Source organism: Zingiber officinale, chromosome 5A (genome assembly GCF_018446385.1).
Source record: "Zingiber officinale cultivar Zhangliang chromosome 5A, Zo_v1.1, whole genome shotgun sequence".
Taxonomy (NCBI): domain Eukaryota; kingdom Viridiplantae; phylum Streptophyta; class Magnoliopsida; order Zingiberales; family Zingiberaceae; genus Zingiber; species Zingiber officinale.
In genome coordinates this window covers 137,644,368-137,661,293 of record NC_055994.1, presented here as the reverse complement: position 1 = coordinate 137,661,293, position 16,926 = coordinate 137,644,368, and the positions used below count along the sequence as shown (strand labels likewise).

At 37.2% G+C, this 16,926-nt stretch overlaps 2 protein-coding genes across 2 annotated transcripts; both read left to right on the top strand.

Moving 5' to 3' along the window:
• Positions 1-2,200: 2,200 nt before the first annotated feature.
• Positions 2,201-4,932, top strand: LOC121982047 (serine/threonine-protein phosphatase PP1-like). Its single transcript, XM_042534904.1, has 4 exons — positions 2,201-2,535; positions 3,567-4,126; positions 4,197-4,388; positions 4,583-4,932. Exons 1-4 carry the CDS (start codon positions 2,340-2,342, stop codon positions 4,604-4,606), a joined length of 972 nt encoding a protein of 323 aa, XP_042390838.1. The 5' UTR covers positions 2,201-2,339; the 3' UTR covers positions 4,607-4,932.
• Positions 4,933-5,679: 747 nt separating this feature from the next.
• Positions 5,680-15,700, top strand: LOC121982046. Its single transcript, XM_042534903.1, has 6 exons — positions 5,680-6,294; positions 6,387-6,604; positions 13,486-13,711; positions 13,790-13,875; positions 14,003-14,091; positions 15,075-15,700. Exons 1-6 carry the CDS (start codon positions 5,929-5,931, stop codon positions 15,338-15,340), a joined length of 1,251 nt encoding a protein of 416 aa, XP_042390837.1. The 5' UTR covers positions 5,680-5,928; the 3' UTR covers positions 15,341-15,700.
• The last annotated feature ends 1,226 nt before the right edge of the window (positions 15,701-16,926 follow it).

The window sequence follows — 16,926 nt, the reverse complement described above, 5'->3', positions numbered from 1 at the left end:
GTCAAATTTATTTATTTATTTTAAATCATTTTAAATTAATAAAAATCATTATCCAATTAGTTAATATAATGTGTAACAATGACTACATAATTATTATAATACTATAACAATATTGTATAAGGTGTTATACGTTACGGTAATGAAAGAATACACTTTATTGTTGTATTTTCCAATTGGTCCAGTACTTTCCAATTGGTCCAGAGGGATCCATAAGCTAGCAGAGATCAAGTAAGAAAATTTTCATTTGATTTATCATGTATTTATTTTTTGTTTTGAATTATATACTTGTGAGAGTCTTGTATAAGATTTCTCCATCTCAGGTTATTTCGAGAAGGAGTTTGTGTTCATAGTGGAGAGTGTGCACTGTGTGGATCCTTTGATTAGTTATCTTTTTTTGAGATGGATATCAAGTAAATCCTTATGTTAGCATTGAGAATTTACTTCAAGTCTATTCCGTTGTAAATCATCATTATCAAAGCGCGAGAAGTTATTTGTCCGCCCCCTCTTCTAGCTCCGAAGTATCCCAATATTACTGATTTTTGGAAATTAGCTTTTTGAAGATGGTGTTGATTTTCATATGTTGTTGATGTCGGAAATCAACAACTAAGGTAAACAAAAATGTGGTTGAGAAGAATTTCCATGTTGCCCATTTTCGAAAATTAGTAACACCTTTGAAAAGTTTATTTTCGGAAATCAACAATGCAATATTATTGCTAATTTTTTTAAAAAAAATTATAACTTTTGACTGGGATTAAATCACGGAACGCATAATATATCAAATCGAAACTCATTCAGAGATTTCCGATTTAATATATTATGCATCTCATGATTCAATCTCAGTCAAAATTTATGACTCTCAAAATTTAAGTCAACAATAACATTGTTGCTGGTCTTTGTGTTGCTAATTTTTCGAAACCAGCAACAATATTGTTGCTGACTTACACTGTGAGAGCATATAACTTTAACTGACATTTACTATTTTTTTTATTTTTCATAGTTAAATATGAGTCTAAAATTATGACATCTTAAAATTTACTTAGTATATATATTGTAGCAGCTACGAAATCATAATTGTTATCGTTACAAGTTCGATTTTAATAGATGATAACTTATAATTGTAGCAGCTACGAGTTTATAGCTACTACAATGTGTTATTGATCTTTGAGAGACCAGCAACAACGTGTTGGTGACTTAAATTTTAAGGGACTATAACTTTTGACTAAGATATATTGCGCTTCTTGTGGTTTAATCTTAATTAAAAGTTATTATTTTTTAAAAATCAACAATATTGTGTTGTTGATTTTCGGTAATCAACAACATAATTTTGTGATGTTCCTGATTTTTAAAAATCAATAACATGAAAAATCTTCCGAACTACTTTTATTTACTGTATTGTTAATTTTTAAAAATGATCAATTTTTCGTAGGTGTTGTTAATTTTCAAAAATGAGTAACACCGTGTTATTAATTTTTGAAACCCAATAATATAGTATTACTAATTTTTCAATAACACCATATTATTAATTTTCAAATTATAATATTTTTAATTTTTTAAAATTAATAATATTAACAATAATATGTTACTATTTTTAAAAATCTATAACACCAATGATAATACGTTAGTAATTTTCAAACACTAACCAGTAACAACATCACCAATAATCAGTAACATTGTCGCCCCCAGGGGCTGGATAATATCCCCGTCTGCCGGCTTAAAGCCTCGAACCCCCAGCCACTTGTCAACCCAGCATTCATCCTGATTAACCCTCCTCCTACATCACCATGGGGCAGGCGTAGGGAGCCATCGGGACGGCGGATTTCGCCTTTTTTACCAATAATCAGTAACATTGTCGGACTGATTTTTGAAACTCAGCTGATGTGACAGGATATATATATATATATATATATATCGGTCGAACAAGCAACGTCACATCTTGCGGCCTGCAACCCAGTTTTTGTTCTCGTTTTACAATTATCCACTCACCCACTCATTTCTTTGTGTGTAGGACCCTTTTTTTTGTCGTGGTAATTTATGGGTGCCGGTACGCAAGTGCCATTTTCGAGCGCGATTGAGTTTTCTCTCGGTTTGCCGGGTGCGGCAGCGCCACGCGCTTAATCGGACGGATGCAAGCTTCACAAATCTTGTTCCAACGGTGATGGCGCTGCGACGCGCTTTCTTCCCCTCAATAACAAAAAAGGCGTCCTTTTTATCGCCTGGAGCCTGGACTTGGCGTCGGAGCGGTGGTGCTCAAAGCTCTGATTAATTTTTTTCCCCCCACGGGAGTCGCCTGGCGCCTGCTTGGAATTGGGAATACTCGGAGCGAGGGCAGGGTAGCGAAGATGATGATGACGAGGGCCTCGATTGGGGCCATGGATAGCTCTATGCTCGACGACGTCATAAGCCGGCTGCTCATCGGCGGCGGACGGCAGGTGCAGCTCTTTGAGGCGGAGATCCGGCAGCTCTGCGTGGAGGCGAAGAAAGTGCTCCTCTCGCAGCCGAATCTCCTCGAGCTCCGCGCTCCCATCAAGATCTGCGGTCAATTCCCGTTATCCACTTCCGCTATCTGTGTGCAATCGAATGTTGAGTTTTTTCTTTTCTCTACGGATAACTACTCGAAGACGGAACGATTGTGACTTTCGAATAATGAAATTGCTTTGGTCAAAGGGGAGTTTATACTAGAAATTAATATGATTTATATGATGTTCGCCGATAGGGAAGCGTAAACACTTCTTCTTCGCGTTGATCTTGTGGTTTCCGATTCATTATGCTAATTTTCTTTTTGGATGCATATATTTTGGCTTATATTTTTTGCATCCGAACCTATAGTTTAGTTTGAGATTCTATGCCAATTGGATTGGACTGAAGAAGGTTTAGGGTTGACCGCTTGTATTAAGAAGTCAAGGGAAAAGAGGAAAGACTACTATTGGGGAGCTCAGCTGTATATGAATTATATTCAAACACTCTGCGTTCTGTGTTCCTCAGTCATTTTAGTTATGTATGATAAAATGCTCTCTCAAGATTTCAGCTGGCGCAGTGAATCCAGTTGTTTCATCACCTCCTGCATTTATCATTGTTTCATATCTTCTTATCTTCTCTCCGTAGCTTTCATTTTTCAAAAGACTGAGTTTCTTGCTAGGAGCTCTCTTTGATTATTCATGTTCTACAATTGACACAGATGATAAAGCTTTTGAGCTCTTGTTGTCTTTAGTGTTTTCTTTGTTGGACAATTTCGAGGTATCTACACACCATTATCATGCCTCAACACTTCTTGTAATGAACCCAAAATAAGTAAATGAGAAATATGGCATATCTGCAATGGTTTCCTTCTGTTAGTTCTAACATTGACTTACTATTCTAAAAAAAATCATTCAGAAGTCCCGACATTGACTTGTAGTTTTCTCTTTCGTTATAGGAGATGTTTGTTTTCCACAAAACTTGTGTGCCCAATTTGTAATGTGGTGATGTTGACTTCAAATCTATGTTAGAGCCATCTTATTTGCTATCCTGATTATTCTGTATGAGAAGCTGCACAAGAGCTTATTTTTGAAGTGTTACTTTTGATGCAGGTGATATACATGGGCAATATATTGACTTGTTGAAGTTATTTGAAACTGGTGGCTTCCCCCCTCATTCATCCTATTTGTTTCTTGGGGATTATGTAGATAGGGGCAAGTATAGCTTGGAAACTATATGCTTGCTTCTAGCTTATAAAGTGAAGTATCCCGACAAAGTGTTCCTTCTAAGAGGAAATCATGAAGATGCTAAAATCAACAGAGTGTATGGCTTTTATGACGAGTGCAAAAGGAGATTTAATGTTCGGCTCTGGAAAACATTCTGTGATTGCTTCAACTGCTTGCCATTTTCTGCCCTGATAGATGAAAAAATCTTGTGCATGCATGGTGGCCTTTCACCTGAGTTGCAAAACATGTATGATATTCGGAATATCCCAAGACCGACTGAGATTCCAGATTATGGTCTTCTCTGTGACTTGCTTTGGTCTGATCCTGATCCTGTTGCAAAAGGGTGGGGTGAGAGTGATCGTGGAATTTCAGTAACTTTTGGTGCTGATAAGCTTGTTGAATTTTTGGAGAAAAATGATCTTGATCTTATTTGTCGGGCTCACCAAGTGAGTATTGTATTTTTTTTTTCCCTTTATTATCGCTTGGTGATGGTGGTAAAGTTGTTGATTTTTACAGGTAGTGGAGGACGGCTACGAGTTTTTTGCTCACAGAAGATTAGTCACAATTTTTTCAGCACCAAACTATTGTGGTGAATTCGATAATGTGGGTGCTCTTTTGAGCATAGACGAGAAACTGTTATGTTCGTTTCAGATTTTGAAAGCTTCAACACCCGTCGACTCCGACGCAACCACTAAGATACCTAAGAAGGTGATATTCTTACTCCAAATTCTTGTTCTTTCTTAATGTTTTGCAATTTGCTAATGATTTATAGCGAAATAATGGCTGCTTTCCTTTGTTTTTCTTTAGAGAAGATAAATGGTTTCTGAAAGTTTAAGCTTTCTTGAACTTAAAAGTATCGCCTTCTTCTCATTAACTGAAGTAATCTGATTTTACTCAAACAGCCATCGAAAGGAGCCAAATCTTGATGCCTCTATAGTCATCTTAGGACAACAGAAGATGTGGGCTGGTTCTTGTGTGTGGATCACCAAAGCTTGTCAGTCAGTACTTTCTATGGCTGCCGGATAAGGTTACGATAAGCAGCGGAACAGATTCAAGGCATTGCTTGATCTTTGGATGAAGTTTATGTGCTGTGACAACAAACATCTGTAAATTAGTCGATGCGTTATTAGGTGTACAGCAATTTAGCACATGGTTTCCCTTTTTTTTACCGTTCTGGGCACACATGTATGTACTGACTGATGGGTTTCCTCTTTGAATTGTAACAAATTTCCTTGAGTGTTTCTATTCTTAAGATGAACAGTTGCTGTGGAGATTGAGTCCGCTTGTCGCCTATGCGCTCGATGATCCATCCGCGCTACATTTGAGAATCTAAATTGTATGATATATGATGACAAAAGGTGAATATGTTCGTCCCCAGTGCTTAACACGGAAGAAGTAAATTACGGATGACTACTAGTCTTTGGAATAGTGACTTAGGATTTAGGGTTATATGATATATGATTACGCGGGCGATGGACGGTCTACTTAGGGCTTAGAGTGTTGAACCTTTGAGGTAGTTAAAAGTTGTTTGATAGATGTTATGTGTGTTGGAAGGTCAAACAAACTAAAATAGAATCTTAATTCAACTTAAAACTTGAGTTGACTAAATAAGTTTACTATAATTAATCAAATGAAAGAGTAAAGTTAATGACGGAAGACTAAGTCGTAATACTTTCTCAAAAGTCCACGGCTCTTTGACTATTTTCTTTTACCTTTCACAATTTCTCATGATTAATCTTGCATGGTTTCAATATTTTCAGCATTTTATCGATCATACATTACAAAAAAAAAAAAAAGTCAAATAATTTTTTTTAAAAAAATAAAGATGTAATAAGATATCAAATCTTATAAACTTTGTGAATAAAATATGCATATTAGAATATATATTTTTTATTACATAATTTATTAAAATATTTAGCCGTTTATTGCGCAGATGGTTGGAAAATCTATACTCGCCCAGAATCGAAGGAAGCGTGCGGTGTGGTTACCGATTGCGGTGACTGAATCTCCAAGTTTGCCTAAGAACCGAAGGGAGGCGGAGAACCACACTCGTCCTCCTCCAACAAAATCGCCCAATAGATCTCCCCCTGGACCCCCTCGCAGTTCTCCCCAAAACCCTAAAATCAAGAACAATAGAAGCAAAATCGATCGCCATTGACGCCTTCGCGAATCCTCCTATTCCATAGATCCATACGGGGATCTAGAGTGTTGCTAATTCGTCGAATTTTCCCTTCCGTCCTCCGCCGATATGGTCGCCTCCAGTGGCTCGTCGTCGGCCCGCTTCCACGGTGACGATCGCTTTTACAGCCCTCCTGCCCTCAGGAGGCTGAATGAACAGCAACAGCAGAGCCAAAAAGTCCAGAATCAGCAGCAGCAACCCCCGATGCAGCGGCCGGCACGGTCTAAACCACGGCCATCTCCGCCTGCGGCGTCGGCTCCTGTAGAGTCGCGCGAGGTTGCTGTGAGCAGGGCCCAATCGGACGAGTCGTCGTCCAAGCCGTCGGTCCCGCCCTTGCCTGCGTCTCCCCAGCCGACGCTGCCGCCTACCGCAGGGAACCTCGACCGGCTCCTTGCGGAGATCACACCAGTCGTCCCCGCTCAATACTCTTCTAAGGTTCGATGAAACACGAGAAAGGAGTTCCATTTCCTGTCTTCTGCAATTGTTCTATTGATGTTGTGTAGGTCTCACCTTTTGAGTTGCCGCAGACAAGCGTGAGAGATTTGAGGAATGGCAGCACAGCGCTGCATTATCAGCCATGCTTTTGCCTTGGAGATCTGTGGGAGAATTTCAAAGAGTGGAGCGCTTATGGTGCCGGGGTGCCGCTGGTGCTGAACGGGGTCGACTCTGTCGTGCAGTACTATGTGCCATATCTTTCTGCTGTTCAGATATTTGTGGATGCCTCGAACTCCAGATTGAGCTCAAGGTATACATAGGAGATTGCTTGATTCATTCAGTGATTTTGCTTTCTAGTTCTCTACTGGAATTCATCAATCTGTTACAATTATTAATGCTTACTTTTAATGCCATGTGGATGTCTGACATTGTCTATGTCAAAATGCTGCCTAACGATTTCTATGTTTTTTCTGATATATTGTTCAATAAAGCTCATATTCTTTTGGCTGGACTCTGCAGGAGTTTAAAACTTAGCCCAACTCCCCTGAATGCTTTGATTATTCTATTTTTATTCATGAAAATAAAAGCATCCTAATAGTTTGCGATGAGCTATTGTTAGCCATCTCGACATTCCTGCCATATAGTCAGGTGCAAAACTGTGATCTACAAGCACATTGGAAGTAGCCATCGTGAATATTATTGTGCACAAAGCTGATGTTGCTTCTGATTTGTCTTAGCATCTAGCTGCATTAATTTCCATATGTCTTTCTCCTATAAACAATGAGAATACCACTTTAAATAGATCATGAATGATGTATACTCATTTCTTGTTCTGTTGATATAAAAATGTTGGAATTTGGTGTACTAGTGAACATTTTGTATTATACTAAATGGTGCTACCGCCTAAGCATTCTTTTAGTTCTACAGCCTTGACTTTGATGATGTTATGACCACTTAATGCGAATGTTTTTTTTTGTGGGTTGCATAAGAACATTGTTGTTACAAAAAAAAATTTGAACTCTCACCTTACACTTTCTTTTTTCCATTTCCATGGGTTTAAAAGGCAAATGCAATTTGTGTATGCTTGGTGCTATTGCATATGCACATCCTAGATTTTGTAGTTTTCCATCTCTTGCATAATATTAGATTAATTAACCTAAGCAATCAATATAAAAATAACATATATGATTAATTGATGTAGCTGTTAATCACCCCTATGACCATGTAATGTGGGCCCTCACTAAGAGCTTGGTCTAGACTGCTAGTAGCAATCTTGGTTCATGACGCATCATGTGGGCACAGACACACATGCACATGCAACACAGACTAAAAATACATACATTGAGAGCTTGATGCACATCCCAAAGAAGGGAACTCATGGTGAAACATTGCCTTACGCCCCCTACAGGCATACGAATACCCCCTACCTGGACTAGGAGGTAAATGGCCCTCAAAATTTAAAGGGTCCAACAATCTACCACATTGTTTTAGCCCCTGTTTCTTATTGTAGGTGTGATAGCAGTTTGGCACCGATCCAAGGCACCAGGGAGACCAACTACCAGTAAGACCTATTGGCTTGACAGGTTGCCAAGTTCTTTTCCCCTGGCTGAATCCAACTTTTTTGCCTAGATCAAGAAGAAACTCAGGCTCGGGCCCTGTTCCAGTTGAGTATAGTTGTATTTTGCCCACAACACAGCCTATTAAATAATTATCTTATTTTATCCATAATTCCATATAAAATATTGTACATATCTAACTAAACACAACATTAACAATGTGTGCCAACCAAACTGAAACAATTAGTCCATTCACATAAAAGAAAGTTTACATGTTGACCTGCCTATGATCCATGGGAGACATTTATTTGGGTAAAACTGGCTTAATCAATCAGGATTAACTTGGACATGCTTTAGTAAAATAAGTTTTAGTTTACCCAGCGTGATCCTAATGCAGCCATTGTGGATTCAATTTGATTCCTGCTACAGATGTGGTCACTAAGGCGCTTATGTGGTGGTCTTGTTAAATAGTGTTCCTATAACTGCATTTTTATTTTTATTTTTTACTTTTGAGCCTTTGAAATGGCATATTGGATTGATTTCAGAATGGGTTTTATGCTTCACCTTCAACTATTGAGATATTCATCAATTTTGATTGTCTAAATTTAAAAAAAAAAACATGTGTCCAATATATGAGATTAGAAACTGCCTGGAACTATTTATCTCAATCATTGTGTTAATTCACTGCTATCTACTGCTCAATCATTTTCATTTCAAGTGTTTGTATGTTTGTATGTTTGTTGCCCTATCTTTACTATGGTAGGTAGTTTGCTTAGTCAATGTATGGACTACCCTGTTGGAAAAGAACTTTCTTAATGATTTTATTTTAACTCCGCTTATCTCATCCTTCTTTTACTCAATTCATTTGTGTTTTCTCACATCCTTCGTTTGAAGTTAAGCTAGGATCATTATATGTTAGTGCATGCAAATGGTCTACACCACATCTGATCATTCAATATGCAATTCAGTTTTGTGAAGCACCTCAAACTTTTGTGCAATACATGTGTCAAGATTGCTGAACTATTATTGATCATTTACATTAATTATTTTTTTATAAAGTAGTACAACATTAGGCAAAAAATAAAAGGAAGCAAATCTCTTAGTGCATTTTAGTACTACTACCTTGAATATAGTGGGCATTCAACTGCAGAGTGACCTTTAAAAGTTTATCAATTTCAGCTCGATTCCACCTGACTGGTATCATTGATTTTAAATCAATACCACTAGTCATTGGACTATTTGCATCAATTTTAGGACTCGACCTTAATGGTATAATATGACAAAAAGATTGGAAAATTAGGCTGATATTCCCTGATCAATTTGCTTTGACTTGGTTTCCTTTGTTTGATTGGTGTTTGACTTCTCTGGAACATAGTCGTTTTCTTAGTCCAGATTATGGTTAGGTTTGATGTAGGACCAACCCAACCTGACCCCTTGAACTTAAGGGTCATAACTTTTGACTCGAGATTCGAAATTGAGCTTTGTCGGCAGCCACACGTGCAGAATTCAAAGATCTACATTTGTTACTGGATCGTAACCACCAAATTTCGGGCCCAAAAAAGCAACGTTTAGGCCCTCGTCGGAGCCTTCGAAGATTTGATTACTATTTTTTTTTAAATAATTTCCATTTTGCCTAACTGACCAGCATATCACCTTAGCCCTAAGGAGACTGAAGAATTGCAGCAACAAGTGGTGGAATTACTTGTGAGGGGCTATATTTGTGAGAGCATGAGTCCATGTGCAATTCCTTCCCTACTAGTACCAAAGAAGGATGGTTCATGACGTATGACAGCAGATCCATCAATAAGATTATAGGGAAGTATAGGTTTCCAATTCCTTGTCTGGACAACATGTTGGATCAGTTATTTTGTTCTAGGGTCTTCTCAAAAATTGACCTTAAAAGTGGATACCCCCAGTTTAGGATAAGGCCGGGAGATGAATGGAAAACAACATTCAGGACGTAACATGAGCTATGTGAGTAGATGGTCAGGCCTTTTGGATTGTCCAATGTGCCAACACCTTCATGAAGCTTATGCATCAAATCCTGTGGCCTTTCATGGAAGAGTTTGTGGTGGTTTACTTTGATGATATTCTCATCTACAGTCTGACATGGGCATCACACTTCAATCACTTCCGTGCTATTTTTGAAAAACCGAAGACAATGTTAATTTATCAACATACAAAGTGTTCTTTCTTTACTACATCGGTAACTTTTCTTGGCATGGTGTGAATGCAGATCAAGTAAAGATAGATGCATTTTTGGAGTGGCCTCAGCCAAGGTTCTTGCACGATGTCCGGAGTTTCCATGACTTGACTTCATTAGAAATTTCAGCACTCTGATTGCTCTGATCATTGAGTGTCTCAAGGGATGAGATTCAAGTGGTCTGAAGAAGTAGAAGCTAGTTTTCAATTGGTCAAGCAGAAGATGATCAAGGCACCAGTTCTAGCATTTCCTAATTTTGACCAAGTGTTCGAGGTCAACTGAGATGCATATGGCATTAGTATTGGTTCTAAGTCAGTTTGGGCGTCTAATTGCTTTCTTCTGTGAGAAGTTGTCCGGATCCAAGAGGAATTATTCTGCCTACGATTTGGAGTTCTATGTCATTGTTCAGTACTTGAAATATTAGCGTCACTACCTAGTGCAGAAGTAGATCATCATGTTTACTAATCATGAAGCATTGAAGTATATCAATGATCATCACAAGCTGAACAGACGATATGCCAAGTGGATGCCTTACAGGAGTTCACCTTTAGACATTAAGCTAGAAGTCTGAATCGTGTCACAGATGCCTTGAGTTGTCATTCTTCATGACTCACCACCATGAGTACCAGCGTTGCTTGCTTTGAGGTTTTTCTAGATATGTACATAGCTGATCCATCATTCGGAAGGATATTCGAAGAGGTATATGATGGTTATGGACATGATTTTTTTTTTGTATAATTGTGATCTATTTCGTGGATTGTAGTTGTGCGTTCCATATTAGAGAGGCAGCAGATCATGAGTGAGTTTCATAATAAAGGACACTTTGGATCTGATAAGATGTTAACCCTCATCTTTGTCGATTTTTATTGGCCCAAGTTAACAAGTGATGTGGCTCACTTTGTGGACGGATGTTTTGTATGCTAGCGGTTTAAGGGGGTTCTCACCAATATATGCTCATACACTTCCTTATCAGTTCATGAAGCTCCTTGGTTCGATGTCAGTACGGATTTTATATTAGGATTACCATGCACCCAACAAACCTCAGATTCATTTCTTGTTAAAGTTGACAGATTTGGCACATTTCGTATCTTGCAAGAAAATTAAGGATGTTGTCCGGATTGTTCATCTTTACTTTAAGGAGATTGTGCATTCATATGACGTTCCTTGATCCATGACTTTAGATCGAGATACCAAGTTCATCAGTCATTTCTGAAAGAGCTTACGGAGAACGCGGTTGAACGTTAGTAATGTCTACCACCCTCAGACAAATGGACAAACCGAGGTGGAGTCTGGGCAATCTTTTGAGATGTGCCGAAGTAGTGAGACTTGGCATTCAAGCAGAGTTTGCCTATAATAGATCGAGAAACAGGACAATAGGTTTGAGTCATCTTGAGATTGTTTATAGGTGGAACACATCCGGGTTTTGGACTTGGCCCCTGTTCCACGTGTAGGACAATTTAGTTATAAAGCAGATGAGATGACACGGGACATTTATGAGCAGGTGAAACTGACAATTCTGGATAGCAATACCAAATATAAAAACTGGGGTTGATCATCATCGTCGTGTACTGTTTGAGGTCAAAGATTTTGTCTGGGTTGTTTTAACTAGTGATCATTTTCATGTTGGCGAGTACAATAAGCTGAAGGATCAGAAGATTGGATTGTGTGAGATATTGTAGAAGATCAACGACAATGCTGTTGCGCCTTCGTAGTCATTTGAAGACATTTGATGTCTTCAATGTGAAGCACTTGACTCCTTACTGGTGGATGCTGATGAGGCTACTATGAATTCGAGGGCGAGTTCTTTTCAACCAGGGGAGCGTGGTGCAGGACCAACCCAACATACCCTTGAACTTCAAAGGGTCGTAACTTTTGACTTGGTACTTGGAATAGGCTCCGTCAACGACCACGTGTGCAGAATTCAGAGATCTACATTTATTAGGGGGAACTCGTAACTGCCAAGTTTCGGGCAAAAAGCAATGTTTAGGCTCTCGTCGAGCTCCCAAAGATTTTAATACTATTTTTAGTAATTTTCGTTTTTATGATTTTTAGGGTATTTTTGATTTTTAGGCTCTCGTTGATATTTCTGGCTTGTCTATATTAGCATCCTATTTTATTAATTTTGATTTCTGTCCGAGAATTTCCTTTTCTGGTAAGATTTTTTTTTTTTACAAGATTGGAATTGAGTTCCATAAATTGGGATTTCTTTCCTTTCTCTGTCTTAGCGTATAGGGTCTATATAAACACGTTTAGTCGTATGAATATTCATCCCTCAATTATTAATAACGTTCCCTTCTTGCCTTCTCCTCAATTCCTCTTTCTTGTTAGCTCGCAAGATAATCACTATCCTCTCTGGCATCAAGGTCCAGTCAAACTAGCCGGTGGTCATTAATTCAACTAAGCTATGAAATCATTTGTTTTACACAAATGCTTCTTGAACTAGAAGGCATGCAAGTTAAATGCTGATAATGATCAAGTTTAGGGTACAGCTGAATAGCTATATTAATTTGTAGAATATGAGTTTCACTTCATACATAATGAATTTTCAATTTATAATATAATGAATTTTTGGCCTTTGTAACTTTTAGCATTCTACATAGACTTCAAATATTTTTGACATAGTAACTGTCTTTCTCTTGTCAAGCTTGACATTGCAATCTGTCTGTGTTCGTTAAATGCACTAATACATGTCTGTTGTCTTGTCTGCCTTGCTCCACAAAAGGTTTTTCATTTCAACATTACCTACTGAGTGTGCATGGGATATACATTTTTTTAATTTAGTGATGGATAATTCTAAGTCTAAGTATGATCTTTAATTTTTCTACGATCTGAGCTAAAGATATATTTCAACCATTGACCGTTAAGCATCTAGTTATATGGTTTATTTTAGTATTGAACAACTGAAGGATATCTATTGAAACATTTTGATGATGGAGGGCTAACGGAAGTAGATCTTTTCAGCATTAATCAAAACAAATCATAAGATGATACATATATTTGCAAATGTTCTAAGCTAATCTTGGTGTGAACAGGAATATTACAACTTTACAAATAGTAGGGTATTAAAATAGGATTCTTGCACTATTAGGTTTGCTAGTTGCTATACATGAAATCTAATTATAGCATGATCAGGAAGTTTTTTCTTTGCAAGTATGAATAGTCTCAAAATGCCATCAGTATTACCTTTAATCCATGATACTTCCATAAGATGGCATGCAATGATTGATTGATAATTGTTCCATTCCTAAATATAAATACTATTGGTACTCAAAAGTTACTTCCCCTCCAAAGATGGGCACCATCCTCCTGAACTAAGGACACTTTTCCTTATCTGTATCTTTTCATTTGGGCTATCAATGTCAAGTTTAGGGGTGCTATAACCATAACTGAATGCAAATGTTCATACAAGTTAACTCTATTGCTTGTGGTAAGGCAAGATGATGACGAAAGTGATGGAGATCATTGCCTGGATACTAGCAGTGATGGCAGTTGTTCAAGTGTAGATCGAATACAACAAAGATTTGCATCCTTGGAAACTACCAATCATAATGCACAAGGAGGCCCTAGTGATGATGGCAATGCTGGCACTCCACTAACTCCTGCATTCCAATACCTAGAGAGAGACCCACCATATGGAAGAGAACCTCTTGCTAACAAGGCAAGACTGGTCTTGAATATACTGACAAATATATTTGTCTTATAATGCTGTATTTTTCACTACTTATATCTATTGCAGGTAAATGCCCTTGCAAGTAAATTTCCAAGACTTAAGACATACAAAAGTTGTGATCTACATTCATCAAGTTGGATGTCTGTTGCATGGTATGCTTCTTCAGTATACCACCATATATTCTTCATCAGCCAAATTGTTAAGATTACATGTACTTGGATGTTCCTCTCTGTACTCTGATAGGTTCACTCATAGTATGAAATCTTCTTTGTATTGCAGGTATCCAATATACAGAATACCTACGGGCCCAACATTAAAGGATTTGGATGCTTGTTTTTTGACATTCCATCATTTGGCAACTCCTAAACGTAAGCAGCTATTGCCTTATTATAAGCACGACTTTTGGTCCATAATTCCATTATCTCATTGTAGTAATTAATGATATTTACATCCTGAACCAATGGCAGTAAAGCTTGCATCTTGAATTTGTTGTTAGCTTGCGCTATGACTAAATTTGGTTTTGCTCCAATATGAAGAACTGGCTGATGCTTTCATTAAATTTTTGTTCCAATATGAAGTGATTAAAATGCTTCAATGACCTCACTCACTTCAAACAAGTCTAATATTTCCACATTGAGAATTTAAAATGTAGGCATTGTCGATTAAATTTTGAAAATACTTCTTAAGTAGCATTGGCAGAGAAATTATGTATCCTTAAGAATGAATGAAGATTGATAATCAAATTCCTAGTTGCTAGTGTGAAATAAGATTAGTCTCTTCCTCTATTTGTGGACTCGCTAATTTGTGAGGATTTACTTTGTTATTGCTGTGAAATATCTATAGCATCCGGAGGATACAGCTATTGCTCTTGTTTATTAAATGTACTTCGGGTATCTCGAGAGATGGAGTTGTTTCACAATAACTGGATACAAGAGCTCATTCTCTTAGTAGTGCTTAGAACTGTTGATGTGGTATCTCATTCTCTTAAAAGTGCCTACAACATGTACTTTTTTACTCCTTGATGAACTCTTACTGCATTGCAATATCTTTTGGCCATAATGAGGAAAAACACTTTTGATAAGTCTAACACGTGATCACCTGAGAACTCAAAAGTTAAGCATTGTTGTTAAATTCCGGAATAATTTTTAAACTGCAGTTTCAGTTATATTTTTAGGTACTCCTGATCATTATTCAATACTGTTTTGTATGAGCAAGACATATTATATGATTTATTTCCTCTAACAACCAAAGACCAATTTGAAGTTTTACCATTCTGCATTCATGAAAATAACACCGGGTTCTATTATACTCGCTCTTGGTTTTCCAACGTACTTTTTTTTCCCCTCCACAGATGGAACCATCCCACAATCTGCTGATGCTGGAGCTCGTTCTGTTAGAAGTGCCCAGAAATCAGACAAGCCATCAAAGCTAACTCTGCCTGTCTTTGGACTTGCTTCGTACAAGTTTCGAGGATCCCTTTGGAGGTCTGATGGGCAGCACGAGCAACATCAATTAAGCTCACTGCTTCAAAAGGCAGATGATTGGCTTCGCCTTCGTCAAGTAGAACATCCAGACTACAATTTTTTCATCTCCCGATACGGCACATTCAGAAGATGATATTTGGAGACACATGAATGCCCCTTAGAATTAAGTGATGCATCTACCAAGCCTTTGGTGTTGAACCCCCTTGGGACAGTATTAGCTCCATTTTAATTACATTAGTATCATTTCTTACTCCACCTCTCAATCATTTCTTACTCCACCACTTAGTCTGTGTTTTCGAGAGATATACACCACATAATTTGGTATAGCTTTTAGTGTACCAGGAACTGTATGCTTTCAGGAAGAGAACTTGCATAATAAAATTATATATTAATGGGAAATGAAAGGGGGAGAAATTTGATGGTGAAGTATATGTGATACCCAGCGTCAGTGATGACCTGACTCTCCCCATTATAATTTGATTGTTTGTTAAAAGTCCTGTGTGTTCATGTGGCATGGATCTATTGTGTGGGCATTGGAGCAGTGTGAAATTATTTCTCCTCATTTCTACTGAGTTTTTGCTTTCGATTCTTCTTGATTTGAAGGCTTTAATGAGTTGGTTATAAATATTCAGTTTCCAAAATAAGGCACAAGACTGTAAATTCAAAAAATGCTGAGTTGCTTTTTGCTAAATGGTTTGACATTGTTGTTCATAGAATACCACATTGTTTATTTATTTATTTAGGTATTTTCATAGTTGGATAAGCTGCTTTATTATTTTAGTGAAAGCATTCACAAACTATAACATTTTTATTTATTTTAATGAAAGCATTCATAATGACAATTTACCAAATCACGTACCTATAAATCTTGACCAAAAGATGTATATTATTTTGTTATTTATCAAAAGATACACTTTTTCAAATGCACTTCTTTTTTCACTCTTCTAACAAATCTAATATTTTTTTGTCGTTTTTCTTTTCTCCATCTTCTCTTTCCTAGCTCCTATGCATGCAGCTTCTTTTATTTTTTTATTTTTCCTTTCTCTCTTTCCTCTTTTTTAGTCCAACGATATATAAGATTTAATTAACTTTTTAAAACATTTTAATACATTTAGAGAAGTAAAAAAAAATCATGAATAGCAAATTTGAACTCCTTGTAATCTCAGCAATCCACAGGAATTGAAATAAGTGCAATCAGAGCTCTTTAAGTCTATCAGTGAGTTTTGGTCAAAACCCACTGATGGATCTAGAGACCTCAGATTACACCCATTTCAATTCCTGTGGATTTCTGAGGTTACAAGGAGTTTAAATATGCTATTCATTATTTATTTTGGCTTATCAAGGGTGTTAAAAATATAATAAGGTAAAACTGGTAAAAATCTCCATGTTGGGTCTGATATGTATCATATCAGGCCTAACCTGGAGAAAATTAATGTACAATGCCTAATAATGAAAAATTCTATTTTACTTCTGTGAGGATACAACAATGAAAAGAAACTTAAATAAACCAACAAGTTTATCATCTGGACCAACTAAGACCCATGATGATTTGAAGTATAGAAGGATTAAGTGCAAATATAAGGTTCTTCATTAGATAAACAAAGGCAATTAACTGACAACGAAATACTCTAAAATACCAAGCTAACATGTTTGTGCTGAAATTGTAGATTTTATGTAAAGCAAACAGTATAGAATCACTCATGGTCCACTAAGGGTTAA